The following is a 15,193-nucleotide window of genomic DNA, read 5'->3' on the forward strand; positions in this document are numbered from 1 at the left end:
CGCACACACACACAGGCAGCCAGAGAGAGAGAGCCGCGCACACACACAGGCAGCGCCACAGAGAGACAGACGCATACACACAGGCAGCGCGAGAGAGAGAGCCGCGCAATCCTTTAAAACTGAGGTTAAAACACAATGAAGGAAGCAGTCTTTAAAAACCTATAAGCACTGTGCCTCTTTTTCATTAGCATCTCACCTGCTTCACCGATGCAGGCCCTGCAACAGTCGAGACGCTCTCTCAGCAGCTGACCTTCTCTGTGCCTGACTCCACTACTGTCAGTCGCCTGATTAAAAATGGCCTTTTGAAGGGGAGCAATGGACCTGCTATACCACAGAAACATATTGCCTTCGAGCCTGCTCTCGCTCACTCTAACATACCGGCTTTCTCTCTCTCCTCACTCGCTCGCACACTGCACAGGGGAGAAATGCCCGCAGCACGACTCCACCCGGAAACCGTTTCAGCCACACTTCCACGCCCCTCACTACGCAGTGAGTGCGATGATTATTTATTTAAAAATGCCTTTTGAAGGGGAGCTGTGGACCTGCTATACCACAGGATCACCTGTGACATTGCCTTCACATTGTTTTTCTTTTATTTATGATCTCGTCGAGCAGATCAGACACCCAGGCAAACAACACTGAATAATCAACAGCTGCAACCACTTTGCCCGCCCCAACTCCTCACCTGAGTCGGTTTTGTCTATGTTCATCAGTGTTTCCCAAACTCGGTCCTGGTGAACCCCTGTGGATGCAGGGTTTTGTTCCAACCAGATTCCTAATCATTACTGCCGGTGGAACTCATCAGGGATAAGTCAGTTTTTCAAATGCAGCCGTGTAGCAGATTAGTCTAGCAGGATATAATAATCTGAGATGAATGCGCGCCCCCGCGCTAAGTGAAAAGCCAATGTATATTGAGTCTAGAAAACATGATCAGCAAGTTTTTGATAGGCTGCAACAAAATGATGAAAGAATGGGCGCATTTTTTTCTCACAAGCTGGGTGGGTGGGTGTTAGTTAGTTAATTAGTTACTCGAAGGTTTTCAAGATTTAATATGCATACGCGGTAACACTGCAAAAGCAGCCCAAACCAGAAAAGACGGCTGGCAAAAAGTGGCCGACAAATTAAACGCGTGTGCATTGCACTTACTGAGAGCAGCGTTACGAATTTTGCAAATGTTCATTTTTTCCCTCTGCTTAAAAAACATTTAAAAAGCGGCATGATTATGCGGCGTATACTATGCCGCGGGTTGGTATGCAGTGTGTAAAACAGTTTCTCGTGGATAATTTGCCTTTTACTTTAACATGAAGACAATTTCCTGTTAGATTTGCCTTTGCGATGACAATTAATAAGGCACAGGGCCAAACTTTCAAAAAGATGTGCATGTATCTGCCAAAACAAGTTTTCAGTCACGGACTGTATGTTGCTCTCTCCAGAGTTCTATCTTTTCATTCACTTACTGGTATGCCTGCAGGAACACGTGCAGCGAGCGAGCGATACACACACACATATAAGTGCACGCAAGAGAGAGCGAGCGCTGGACGCATAAGAATAAGAATACTTCTTTACATTGATATACCGGTGTTTTCAGTATTCAAAGTGCTATCCACACAGGGAGAAACCGGGAAGCGAACCCAAAATTTTCCACAGTCTCCTTACTGCAAAGCAGCAACACTACCACTGCGCTACAAGGCAGTTAAAGAATGCACCGGGCTCGATTTTGTTTTTACTTCTGTTTACAGCGATCGGATCGTAGCGTGCATTATTGCATTGTTACTTTTCTTGGTGGCTTATTACATTACGGATGTTTCACATTTTCATTTTTTTCCCTGTGCTTAAAAAACATTAAAAAAGTGTTTCTCAACTGTGACTCCGGAACAACTCAGTACGCAAGCTATACTAAGCGTCAACAACGAAGACTCGCTGCACCTTAATGAACAAGTGCTGAAACTTATCCCTACCGACGAAGTAACTTTCACCAGCGTGGCCTCCATCGTTACAGACGATCCCGCTTTCAGTCACGGACAATTGTATGTTGCTCTCTCCAGAGGTCCATCTTTTCATTCACTCACAGTGGTATCCACAAACCTACCCCATTTGGACAACTTTGTCGTTCAGGAAGTGTTCACCCATCAATACATAATTATGCGGCGTATGCTACACCGCGGGTTGGCTAGTAAACTTATATTTATGCATTTCAGATACTTGTTCCTAACTTCACCAGGATTTTGGAGATCTCGTGAACTGTATTAACTCTGTAGGTGCTGCCAAAAGATGGCGTTCAGGATGATCATCCGCATAATCAGCACACACATCTTGTGAAAGGCTGAACATTTTACAAACAGTTCATAACAAATCCTGTATGTTACATGATCAATCCATCTACATGGAGAAGCCATGCTCTGTTAGCCAAAATTAAAGTGCTGGTAACATTGTGGTTTTGGCCTCAAGGAAAATACAGCTTTGCATTAGCAATGATTTATGTATGTCACATCCAACCACTTCTCAAATTTTCCACCAAACTTTAAGTGTGAAGCAATATGCACATTTATACATTTCCCAACAACTCCATTTGAGTTTAAATTAAAGCCAGTTGCATTCATACAAATCAGCACACACGATAAATATCATCGCCCCAAGTGTGAATCGACACACATATGTGAGTTGCAAGCAATATCACGGTATCAACACATATGTGGACATGGATGCAGACTGTATTATAGTATCCAGCGTATTATCTTGAGGGTAAGCAGGGTTGAATGATACCAATATGTCACACAGGTATGCTGAGCTCAGCATTCCACAAACCCCTGGGACATTTGTATTGTACTTTACAAGCCTGTGAAGGTTCAAGAAGGGTGACTGAGACTCCTGGGGTGTTAGAAAATAGAGCCTTTCAGAAGATTAGGAGGGACTGCGGAGAGGGACTCGGCACACTAGTCTGGAAGATGATTGGGAACACTGGAAGAGTGAACGAGACTTACAGCCTAGCTATTCAGCAAATGTTACTTTTCAAAGTGCTTCCTGTGGCCATAACAGCAGAAAGGTGATTCTTTCAAAAATACAGCTATGGATCATTCATTGTTAAATAAATGTACCCATTATCAGACTCAACTCTCATTCAGTGTGCATGTCTTGGTCAATGGTCATTACAGTATTACTCTTGATGTTGCTGAGAAGTGGCAACAATTGCGTGCTGCTTACCACAGCATCCTACCTTATTATGTTCTCCTTCTTCCTTTAAAATTATTATTATTATTATCGTTATGATGAAGTCATAGTGTTAGTATCAGAAAACTAAAAAGTGTCATCATGATTCCAAAGGAAACCATAATACATCATCATGAGTATCAGACTTCTGTAAAATGATGACTGTGAAATGATTCATACTCAAATGTAAAGTTAGTGGTGCTACTTTTTATCATCAATTGATATAAACCAAAAGATACCTCAGGTAGCAATATGGATGATTAAACACTGTCAGGTCATGAATTAATGTAAATGAGGCTTCTGCAGCTGAAAGAAGAAAGCTAAGGAACATACACCATCAACAAGTAACATAAACAAGGACATTTCTCCTTCTATAAAGGTATACTACTAACACATGTTCTCCAGAGTTAAAAAGAAGGAAATGTAAATTTGATCCTTAATACATAACATTTGGATTCACACATAAAGATGATCATTCCTCAGAATTGTTTTCTAACAGTGTTGAGGTTCCAACAAAACTTAAAATGGCATTTGTTTACAAAATACTAACAATATCAGAATATGTCAAATTAGTTTTTTAAATGAGTAGAAATGTAAAATATACATCTAAGGGTACATGAAATGAGTTAAAGTGTCATTTTTGAAATTGTTTTGCATAGTAAAGTCCAGAAACAATTTTGCCATAGGAGAAGACTTGATTATGCCTTATGTATGTATGTTGAAAGGGCGGCACGGTGGCGCAGTGGGTAGTGCTGCTGCCTCGCAGTTGGGACACCTGGGGACCTGGGTTCGATTCCCGGGTCCTCCCTGCGTGGAGTTTGCATGTTCTCCCCGTGTCTGCGTGGGTTTCCTCCGGGCGCTCCGGTTTCCTCCCACAGTCCAAAGACATGCAGGTTAGGTGGATTGGAGATTCTAAATTGGCCCTAGTGTGTGCTTGGTGTGTGGGTGTGTTTGTGTGTGTGTCCTGTGGTGGGTTGGCACCCTGCCCAGGATTGGTTCCTGCCTTGTGCCCTGTGTTGGCTGGGATTGGCTCCAGCAGACCCCCGTGACCCTTTGTTCGGATTCAGCGGGTTGGAAAATGGATGGATGGATGGATATGTATGTTGAATGCCTGCCGAACAATGTTGGGAAAAACAATTTGCTAAGAAATTAAAAACAGGACCCCTTGCTAATGATACAGTTTCAAATCATATAATAATAATGAGCAAAAATATTCATTGACAACTTGTAGATGCAATTAAAATGCTAAAAAAGTAAAGCCTTGTTACTTATCTATGTAGACTGGTGTGAAAGTAAAAGTAAAGAAGAACTTCTGGCCTGCTTTGAATTAAAGTCTTATAACTGGCAATGATGTTTACTTCTTGAGTGGTAATTTAAATATTCACACACTGTATTTCAGTTTGTACTGATGAAGTGGCTTTTATGCTTGGTAAACATACAAGATTAGTCAAACAAATGAGAAAGTACCACGAGATATAGAAGCACTATTTCCATGATACATGGTAAAATTTTAGCAAATAAAAGTATACAGTAAGTGCTGAGTTGAATGAAGTAATAAAAATCTATTAAGACTGTAAACCCCCACACCTGCTTGAGAACAATACATAAACTCCAAATAGGCAACAATTGGGATGGGACTTCGAGCTTTTTACTGCTAGCTTTGCCCCATTTGCATTCCACTTAAAAACCCTACTGAACTCTCCCGTGATTCATGCCTTTTATACTGTATGTCGCAGAGAGAAATATATTTATAGAACTGATGTTTTAGATCTGCGGTGGGCTGGTGCCCTGCCGGGGTTTGTTTCCTGCCTTGCGCCCTGTGTTGGCTGGGATTGGCTCCAGCAGACCCCTGTGACCCTGTGTTAGGATATAGCGGGTTGGATAATGGATGGATGGATGTTTTATATATATTCAAAGCGAATCATTAGCACATGAGAAGAAAATTATTATACTGTATCTTTTTGAGCATTAGTATTGTAAGGGTTAAACTTAGGAAAGTTTGTGCCTATATATTTTTATTTTCCTGAATACACTAGAAACCACCAATATATTATAAGTCAAAGGTCAGGTATGTGAAGAGGGGTGGGGAGAGCAAACTCCCCTCTTCCAGATGAGGAATGTAAACTTTAGGCTGGATACTCTGGTGGTGAGCACTAGAACGGTAGTAGGCAGGAATAAGGCCTGTCAAGCAAGCATGATGAGTGGAAAGTGTGCTACGCCCATTGAGCTGGGAAAATATTGGTGGAACCAGTCGGAGGCAGGATTGAGGGAATGGAATGTTGGGAGTCAGATGAGGATGACAAATGTCTTAGGTGATAAAAACTGTAATAAAATGAAGGTTTGCCATCACTGGGCCTCATTTCACTTGATCCGAATCCATGTGTGCATCATGCAATAAAGCTTGATTCTGCAGCTTTTCATGAGACTCTATGTGCCTTTCTTTGAAGAGGAAGAGGGTGCCCCAACTCTCCACAACAGTCATCTTTATATATAATCTTCATTTGGATCTTGATCTTTGTTTGTCCGCAAATTCACTGCCTTGTGTGGTATTCCTGCTGTGTTCAGTAGAGGGCAGTAGTGATGGAGGAGGAGAGGAAGTGAGGGGGAGGATCGTTGGATGATGTTGGAGTGTGGTGATTAAAGAGGATTGAACTAAAGGAGACTACGTGCTGTTTGTACTGGCTGAATACTCAACACCTTGGTTGTTACTTTTGTTTACAAACACTGTCGATAGCACTCTTTGTGTTTGGATCTGGCGTCGACACCGTGCTTTGTGTTTAGATCTGGCGTCGACACCTGCTTCGTTGTCAAGACTGTGGTTTTTTGTGTTTCTATCGACCGTTGTTGGCAGCACTTTGTCCAAATCGAATGTTCACCCACTTCTTGGTGTCGGCAGTCAGAGTATATAAGTCGGGCACACTTCTGGGATTTTCCATCAGTCGGCGTTTGGAGTTCAAGAAAGAAGCATTGGTTCTTCCTTACTCTTTGGATTGCCACAAAGCAACCTGCGAGATTGGAGAAAGGTTGAGAAGAGATCGTGACAGGAAACGACAGCGTCATGAAAACGAGACGGACTGTGAACGGAGAGAAGCAGAAATGCTCCTCCACCAGCACATAATTACTATTCGGACAGTGATTCCGAGTAGGCCGTACCTTACGAATCAATGTCCAAGGGTTTTGTTTTCTAATTTTGTTTCCCTTATAAAAAAATCATAATGCTGTGCCACGAAGGGCCCAGTTCACGACTGGCAGCCACGTTTAAACAGGGAGCCCTTCACAGATAACTTTAACACGCGCAACGTAGTTGGGCGCACATGGCTAGTTAAAATTATAAAATGTATATAACTGAACACAGCTGACAGTGAATTAACACTCAGGTACATGTACTAGCTTACTCCGAGTCATACATTTTGATAACTTTTGTAAAGTAATTTTAAAAAGAAGTTAATTATGGTTTGTTGTAAGGCTATTATTTTTTCATATGCAGTAGCTGAAAGCTTAGAAGATAAAAACTGAACGTTGAATTTGACTTTTTCCATTAGCCATGTAGCTCAAAAAATAAATAACTTATAAGTATATTTAATGGGAATAAATACTTCATATGAAATAAAAAGTAATTGATATACAGTAAAGTCTTCATATTAAACATGTAAAATATTAATCTTATATTTCACAAAATTCTAGTTATTATTTATAAACTATGTGAGTGCTATGAAATTTTATAGAGACTGAGTAAGTCATCACATTTACAGTATATCTCATTTCAGCCTTTGCTGCTATGTCTAAAACTTTTTTGATAAAAGTATGGCACAAATATGTACTCATAATTTTAGAGTATATCGACACAGCAGTCAGATAATTCCTATAAATGATATATAGTTTCTGTGCAGTACTTCTGGACAACTCTCTGAGAGCATTTTATTGAATGTTTTTATAATGTGATTTTATTAAAAATTATTAATATTCTAGTTTTCAGCACTGTAAAATATGACCTTTCCCATTACTCAAGCCAGTGCCCATATATGCCGATATCTCCAGGGAATTTCTGTAAGTTCATTTTCTGTTATAATAACACTGACATACTGAGCCACACTCCACATGGTCATTCTTCATGCTCTCCTTTTACCAGTGGAGAATCACACACAGGCCCTCAAAGTCCATTAGCATGCCATTCTCTACGTTTCAAGTCTCAAGTGAGAGTATACAGTATGTAATTTTGACTTTTTTTGAGAACAGCTTGATCTATTGCATTATATAATAATAGTATTTACCGAAATAAAGATAACATTTCCTTAAAATTTCAAATAAACTCATAACTGCACTCTTCTATAATTTGACATTGCTTTTGGGTTACTTGTATATGCTAATGAAACTGTGATTATGTCACCTCTTATTCTAGCTGTTTCCATTGTTTTGCTAATCCATTTTAGATTATGGTACATTTTGTTTGCCTGAGCTTCTGTCCTGAAACATCAATAGCAGATGTGCTGCCACTTTTCTGTACAATATAACAAGTTGGCTTCTCCACAAAATGCCCTTTTTAATTTTTTCATTGATTTCCATTTTGGGCGGCATGGTGGCGCAGTGGTAGCGCTGCTGCCTCACAGTTAGGAGACCTGGGTTCGCTTCCCGGGTCCTCCCTGTGTGGAGTTTGCATGTTCTCCATGTGTCTGCATGGGTCTCCTCCCACAGTCCAAAGACATGCAGGTTAGGTGGATTGACGATTCTAAATTGGCCTTGGTGTGTGGGTGTGTTTGTGTGTGTCCTGCGGTGGGTTGGCACCCTGCCCGGGATTGGTTCCTGCCTTGTGCCCTGTGTTGGCTGGGATTGGCTCCAGCAGACCCCCGTGACCCTGTGTTTGGATTCAGCGGGTTGGAAACTGGATGGATGAATTTCCATTTTTAGTAGTTCTGCTGTAAAGATTATCAAGTCTACAATTATGAAATTTAATTTTTATATAATTTTTACTTGTACTTCTCTGCTTTATTTCTCCTTAAATATACAGTAACTGAATCATAACAGTAACATCCTTAAACCCCATATCAAATGTATTAAGTAGATCATTTATCCTTCATTAAATATGATTGAATATTCTTGAATATTACATGGATTGTCAGATGTATTAAATTCGCCATTTAGTTGCATTTAACATTTAAAGTTTTGAGGTACATGTCCAGAAAAGTAAATAAAATTTTAAACAAATAACAAAATATAATGCAAGTGGTGCTATATTTCAGCAACTGAGAGCCCAAGAAGCAGCTGCAGCAGAGGCAGAAGAAAAGGAAGATATGGAAATTGCAGCAGAAGGTGCAGGTAATCTTTCGCAAAAAGATACCAATCATGCCTTTAATGGAACATCCGTCCTTTCAGATTTGCCTCATTTCAAACAAAGTCATAAAGATTTTTCATGCATGGCACACATCATTTTGTTTACAGTTGTTTTTTGTTGTTGTTTTGGCCAACATTCTAGCAAATATTATCATCTTCCAAATTTAAATGCTTATAAAATATCCAAGGTTTTGATCAAACTGATACTATTAACATTAAAAGAAAGTCATTCTCGTAAAGTAAAATGAGTCAGATGTCTTGGTTATAACTACTATCATCATTGTTATCATCTTTTTACTCCACTTTCTGTGTTCCTGGGCATACTTTGCTATGAGAAACTGTCTTTTAATATCATTCAACATCACCTCCAACCATGTCTTTGTCAGTCTACCCTCTTCCTCCATCTGTGTGCACTGTTTCAATAACTCATCCTCTGATGTACACTCCACACACCCCATCCACTTTAGTCTGTTTCTGTTTAGCTCAAAACCTACCACCTCCACAGAAAATCTTTCTTTTAAATTGGTGTTTGCCTTCCTCTCAGTCCTTGATATGCCATACATGCACCTAATTATTCTCATCGCCATTCTTCCCAGTTTTGCTTCATGTTCTGGCTTAATCAGCCTCTACTCACTCTTCTTCAGCATACTACTCCTCACACAGCTTCATAAATGTTGTGTAAATGTTTCCCTTCTGTGCCAAAGATGGTCATTTACAAATCAGTATGTGAAATGCACCCTCATAACTGCTGCCTTTCCCATACCTCTGTTTGAATTGAGCATGTATGAAGTAGAGCTTCCTTACTTTCTCCACAAAAACTCAATTGCTGGTATCTAAATTTACAATTGCTACATCAGCATTCTACTACAGCATTCTACAGCCCTGTTCATGTGATTTCTTCGATCTAAAGTTGCACTCTCCACCTGCAGAGTAACCTTGACATAATTGCATCTTGTATTAACCATCTTTTGACATTCCATGTATTGGAAATCGTTTCTCCCAACATGTCCTCCATGGCACACGCTGTCACCTTCAACCATCATCCTAGTCTTTAGTGCAGTTTACATCTACTACATCCTGTCTTTCTTTTACCATCTGTTTCACAATCCTGAACACATTTCTCATTCCTTTTTCCAGCCTCTTGGCTCCTTCTGTTTTTTTAACTGTTTTCTAGCCTTTTGGTTTGCTTCCTCATATATATTGCCTTGTCATCTTTCCCCTCAGTGTTTTTGCAACTACTCATAGCCTTTCCTCTTTTCCTAAATTGCCATCTCTGTCTCAGTATTCCACCACCATATTGCTTTGTTTCTTGGTTGTCCCTTTGTCCAGTTGCTGACTTCTATTTTTTCCATCAGACATTCTTCACCGCTTCCCACTTGCTATTCACTCTTGGTGTTTCTAAAAACTTTGCTTCTGATACCAATTTTTTAGGAAACTTTCTTCTCAAAATCTCCTCATTCAAATTCTAAACCATCAGCTTTAGTGCATAATTTCCCCTACTTTTTTCATGCCACTAAACATCACCTACAACTAAGTGATATTTTGATACACAACCATTTTTCACCATGCCCTGAAAAAAATTTATTTTATCATGCTCCTTTCACCATCATACTTAAAAATCACTATCTTGTTTACCTCCTTCTTAAACATAGTGCAGCATAGAAACATTCCCATTGCATCACCAAAATCGAAAGTCCTCTCACCCTCAACATTCCTGGTATCAAGGCTAAAGCCCCTGTAGACTCCCTTATAGCCATTCGGCCTGGCTCCAATATGCCAAATTGCCATGCCTTTTAGTCACCATCAGGCTCCATCTGAGGCACAAGTTACCCCTGGTATTCTGGATTACAATAAGATCACCATCCTTCGTGTGTTTCATTAAAGTGAGAGGCTTTGAGAAGGGCATTCAGCCTTAAACAATTCTACTCCAATAACCTCTAGATAATGAGATACAAAGAAAAGAGTTTCAAAGAATAATTTGGATATAACCCATGATACTCTGTGGGCACCCCACCTACTTACATCAAGCAGAAGGTTTGGGAACCTGGCCAAGCCACAAATGATGGAATCCAGTTTTGGATAATGTTAGACATAATGACTGCTTTGTGGTAAAGGTGATTAAGGAGAGGCAGTGAGTAAGAGATGCAAAGAGAGTATTAAGAGTGAAACTTCAAAATAAAAAAAGAAAACATTTTTCCATGTTCTGGTTACAAGATGTTAGTCCTTTAATTGTGAAATTTTGATTTAAGTAATGAAATTTAGAATGACGTCACAAAAAGATTCTTGCTATACATAACAAAAAAATAAATAAAGAAAAAGGATCCTCCTAATGCTCCATATGTTTCCTGCCAGTAAGCCAATATTCTGTCCTACACATTATATTCTTCTGAATAGCTATAATATATATAAATCATAATAATATTATTGTATATTTTGTTATTATTATAATAAGAAATATGTAAGTTCTAACAAAGTAATTATTGATCATCTGATTGTACTCTGTGTGGGTTTCAATTCATCTTTATTGTATGCGGCACACCATCACAACATGTTTTTGTCAAATAAAACAAGAATGCTAATTAAATTTACAAGATCAAACACACAATCATTTAATATGCTGCAAGTTACAAGGAAACAAATTTAAGGAGAATTTCTTAATAGAGCTCTGAAGAGCTAAAATAAACATGTTAATTCACTATAGCTGCAACTCTGTACAAGAAATGACCAAAAGATCTTAGTGAAGTGGCATTGGAATGGACTGATACCTTGACTGTCTGTTGACTTTCATTTTATTGCTTCTCACAGTTCATGTTATTTTTTTATCAAAAATGGATTGGCATCCCATTCAGGGCTGATTACTGCCTTACACTTGTTTTACCAGGATAGGTACAATCACCCTCCAACCATACAATAAAATGCACAAATTTTGGGAAAAAATTTAATGGATTATTATTTTTATCTTTCATTCTGTCCTGGCTAACTCCATAGTACTCCCATAAATGTATCAATCTAGCACGTGTAAAGGTCATAATAACATAGGAACACACAGCAATAAGCATAGTGACTGGGACCCTGGATGGACTATCAAATACTTAGACAGTAGAGTATCTGTATTTGAATGTAAAAATTATCATTACCATTCTTTTATAATGTTTTTACTAAACAAAGATTCTTTAGAGAAGAGCCAAGCAAAATGACACCTTTTATTGGCTAACTAAAAAGATTACAATATGCAAGCTTTCGAGGCAACTCAGGCCCCTTCTTCAGGCAAGATGACAAAGGTGTCATTTTGCTTGGCTTTTCTCTACATTCATAATGGCTAACACGGTACAACACCCTAGTACTAAAGGTCCTTTATAAATATATTTCTTATTTTAGGCAATTTAACACCACATGTCAAAATAAACTGTAGAAATTATAATTAATTTACTTGATAGCAAGCAATTAAGTTATATTCTAGAGCATTTTGTCACAGAAATGTATTCTGTTCCAGGAGTGTCCCTAATTTAACTAAACAAAAACAATAATACTCTGTTTTAATTTATGCCAGTTTTTGCCTGTGCAGCTGTGAAGTGTGCATGTGGTATTTCCTAATGAGCAACTTGAATGATTTGCCAGTAATTGGGAGAAATTAACCTCTTCTTCATTAAAAGGAATCCTGACTGCAGATGAATTAGAGGGAATTCTCACATAAAGGTCTATGCAGCATTTTGCAAGCTGTCTGTCTGATGAATTAAAGGAATGATTGAAATTCAGAAAGCATATAAGTCAAATTAAAAATGTTCCCAGTATGAGTTTTAACTTTTGGCCTGTTCTTTATAATGTAAATGTGATCATAACACCATTATGGATCCTTTCTGATAGGTGATGTTAAATTGTATGCTCTATGTAACATAAAATGCAGGTATAAAAATATTGTTTGAGAGCAGTTGCAATTGACATTAATTACCTACATTTTAAATACTCACTCTTCAAAAAATCTATAAAATTCATGAGATATATACACTTTTGGGTACATGAGTTGTTAGTAGTGATATATTCTGAAAGTTCTAAATAAAGTAAGTATTCTGCAAATGCAGTACATTTTATGCATACTGATGTTTGTTCAAGTAATTTAAACATTTAAACTTACAGCTGAAAAAACTTTTTAAAATATGCAATTTGTGGAGGCAATTTTATGTACATTTTTGCTATAGATTTACCAATAAATGTAAAGAAATATCTTAAATGTTCCTAATTCTGTGCAGAGCATTACCCTGGAAAACAATTTATGGATGCTGGTTTTGAGCTTGTAGACAAGGATATTTTACTGTACTTTAAACAAAAATGCCCATTATACACTGAATAGACTTGGTGGTATTTTTATTTATTCTGGTGAGAACATTACCACCTCGGGCTGATCCCATTGTTGTGATTTGGGCTATTTAGCACTTGGTGTATTGCTGACATGTTTCATCTCATCTGCTTAATGCTGCTGCTGAGCATGTGCACATTTACTGTTGGTGGCTGGTGCGCCTTGCTGCTCCCCATGTTTTGTTCCACCTCCATTAAGCTTCGCTACAGCTACCATGAAAGTTGGCCGTATGTTTATATATTTTGTTTAGTCTGAGTAATTGCACTTAAAATGTGTATCAATTCAATATCAAGATTTTATAAAATAAATGTATATTTATTAATATAAAGAATATTTATATACGAATGGACGAACTTAATGTTTCATGAAAAGATTTGCTACCATATTGTTTTTATTTCCATAAATTCAGCAATCTTCTCAAAAATGAGTCCAATTTTATAGTAATCATATTTATTGAAAATGAAACTGAAAACATTACTAATTCTGACCTAAGCAGAAACAAAGGTTGCAGGTTTTGTGTAATGGCACTGCATCCCACTCCCTCCTGACTGCATACATATTGTACATACCTAAGAGGCAAAATGTTCCTCTTATTTAGAAGTCTTGCACTTAAGTGTCAACTTTCATGTAGAATTCATGTTTGGCATGTCTCGTGTCCACCGCCTTGCATCTTTATGTTCAGATGTCAAACCTGATGAATCTCCCATGAAAGGCACAAAAGGCAAGGAAAAAGGCAAAGAGAAGACCAAGGCACCAAAAGAGGATAAGAAAAAGAAGAACCAGATGACTGAAGTAATGGACAAAAAAAATAAACAGAAGATAGATGAGCTGCAAGTAAGTGAGCTAGCTATACAGTATTTTTGTTTTGTTTTGTTTTTTTAATATATTTTTCATGGTTGTAGGCAGGGCCGGCCCAAGTGTTGGCATGCCTTAATCCACCCCATCTCAGGTACAGTGCAATATCAGTTATCTAATTAGCAAGAAAAGATACAAGTTAAGTAAAGTGTTTTAAGTGTTCTATTTAGACTTTAACACATTAATATTTTACAAATGTTTTGATGAATAATTTACATTACTACAAATATTAAATTCCATATTTTAAAATATAAGTGAATCCAAAGGATTTTGTTTTATTTTCCATCAGATATTTCCAACTATTTGATCTATTTTTAAATATCTTTTTGAACTATGCCTAATCTCCATTACGTTTGGGCTGTCCATGCTCTACTATACATATTTTTAATTCTGTTAAAAATTAATTAATAAGTGGATAAGTAAACTGTTGGAAGTGGGATTTGGGCTAGGTTCATGGTAATCTGGAATTTGTGGGTTCTTTAAAGAATCTCACAGTGGTTTGAAGTTCTTCCTACTTTGTTATTATGGTCATTCCACGAAGTTTCACCTTGGTGGTGTGCTGCATGATTTTGAAAAAAATGTTAAACTTTGTCTATTCATTTGTATAGTTGGTTGATGGACAAAAATAATTACATTTTTTTTAAAATATTTTTTATGTTTTTCACGTAACAAGGTCTCTACAGTATAAATAACAACTCTGTGTTCCTTTTCTATGCTGCTTAAAGAAAAATCACAAAGTAAATGAAAATCAATATCTGCTCCTGAAATTTTAAAGAGCTGTAAAGAAAAGAATATGATGAATTTCAGAGCATTTAAGTGAAAAAGAATCATCAGTTTATGATGAGAAGAAAAACTTTTTGAATTGTTTACATGTTGTTATTGATTCAGGAGATACTTGACATGTTATGAAGGCTTCTAAATGCTAGAAATGATGATGCCCTCATCTTTGAAGGGACATAGTAGGAAGCAGAATAGGAGAAAAAAAATCATTATTATTTTTGGCCACCAGTCAACCATACAACTGAGTGGCTAAAGTTTAAAAAGTTTTGAAATCTATGCAGCAACAACTTTTTTAAAAAAATTGTCTGACTGTTGACAGTATGACTCTAATGTGTTTGCTGTTAAGCTATGCATACTGTATATCACAGTATAGCAAAAATCTTACTGTATTAATGTTTCCATACAAAGATCGTGAAACTGGTTGGAACAAAAACCTGCAGCCACATGGGGTGCCCAGGACTGAGTTTAAGGAGCAGCGAATTGGACATTAACTGAGCACCAATCATCAAAAGAAAAAAAAGGAATCTACACAATGTAATATTTTAAGGGAAAGTAAATTATTTAGTTGAGTATGAGGAACTTAGCACAACTGTGGTAATTTAGGGCTGCAACTAGGGGTAGAAAGCAGAAACTCTTCTTAAGCTTCAACAAAAGTAGCCTTGAGTGTAG

The 15,193-nt window shown here is 37.7% G+C and overlaps 2 protein-coding genes across 13 annotated transcripts in view; one reads left to right on the forward strand and one right to left on the reverse strand.

Annotated features, from left to right (window-relative positions):
* The window catches only part of selenoi (selenoprotein I), a 788,955-nt gene that overhangs the window by 603,508 nt on the left and 170,254 nt on the right, over positions 1-15,193 (reverse strand). The window contains exon 11 of one of the 2 annotated variants that reach the window (XR_007934345.1): positions 1,277-1,288. The exons of the other annotated variant lie outside the window; for it this stretch is intronic. The gene's annotated coding sequence lies outside the window, so the exon portion shown is untranslated. Of the gene's footprint in view, positions 1-1,276; positions 1,289-15,193 lie in introns of those variants that run through there. 2 annotated transcript variants of the gene reach the window in all.
* Positions 1-15,193, forward strand: part of otofa (otoferlin a) — a 608,533-nt gene that overhangs the window by 547,511 nt on the left and 45,829 nt on the right. For all 11 annotated transcript variants that reach the window (XM_051924238.1, XM_051924241.1, XM_051924242.1 and 8 more), the window contains 2 exons: positions 8,445-8,520; positions 13,572-13,723. In XM_051924238.1, the coding sequence (XP_051780198.1) occupies positions 8,445-8,520; positions 13,572-13,723 (228 nt within the window). The remainder of the gene's footprint in view (positions 1-8,444; positions 8,521-13,571; positions 13,724-15,193) is intronic.

The sequence above is a fragment of the Erpetoichthys calabaricus genome, chromosome 3, assembly GCF_900747795.2.
Source record: "Erpetoichthys calabaricus chromosome 3, fErpCal1.3, whole genome shotgun sequence".
NCBI classification, from domain to species: Eukaryota; Metazoa; Chordata; class Cladistia; order Polypteriformes; family Polypteridae; genus Erpetoichthys; species Erpetoichthys calabaricus.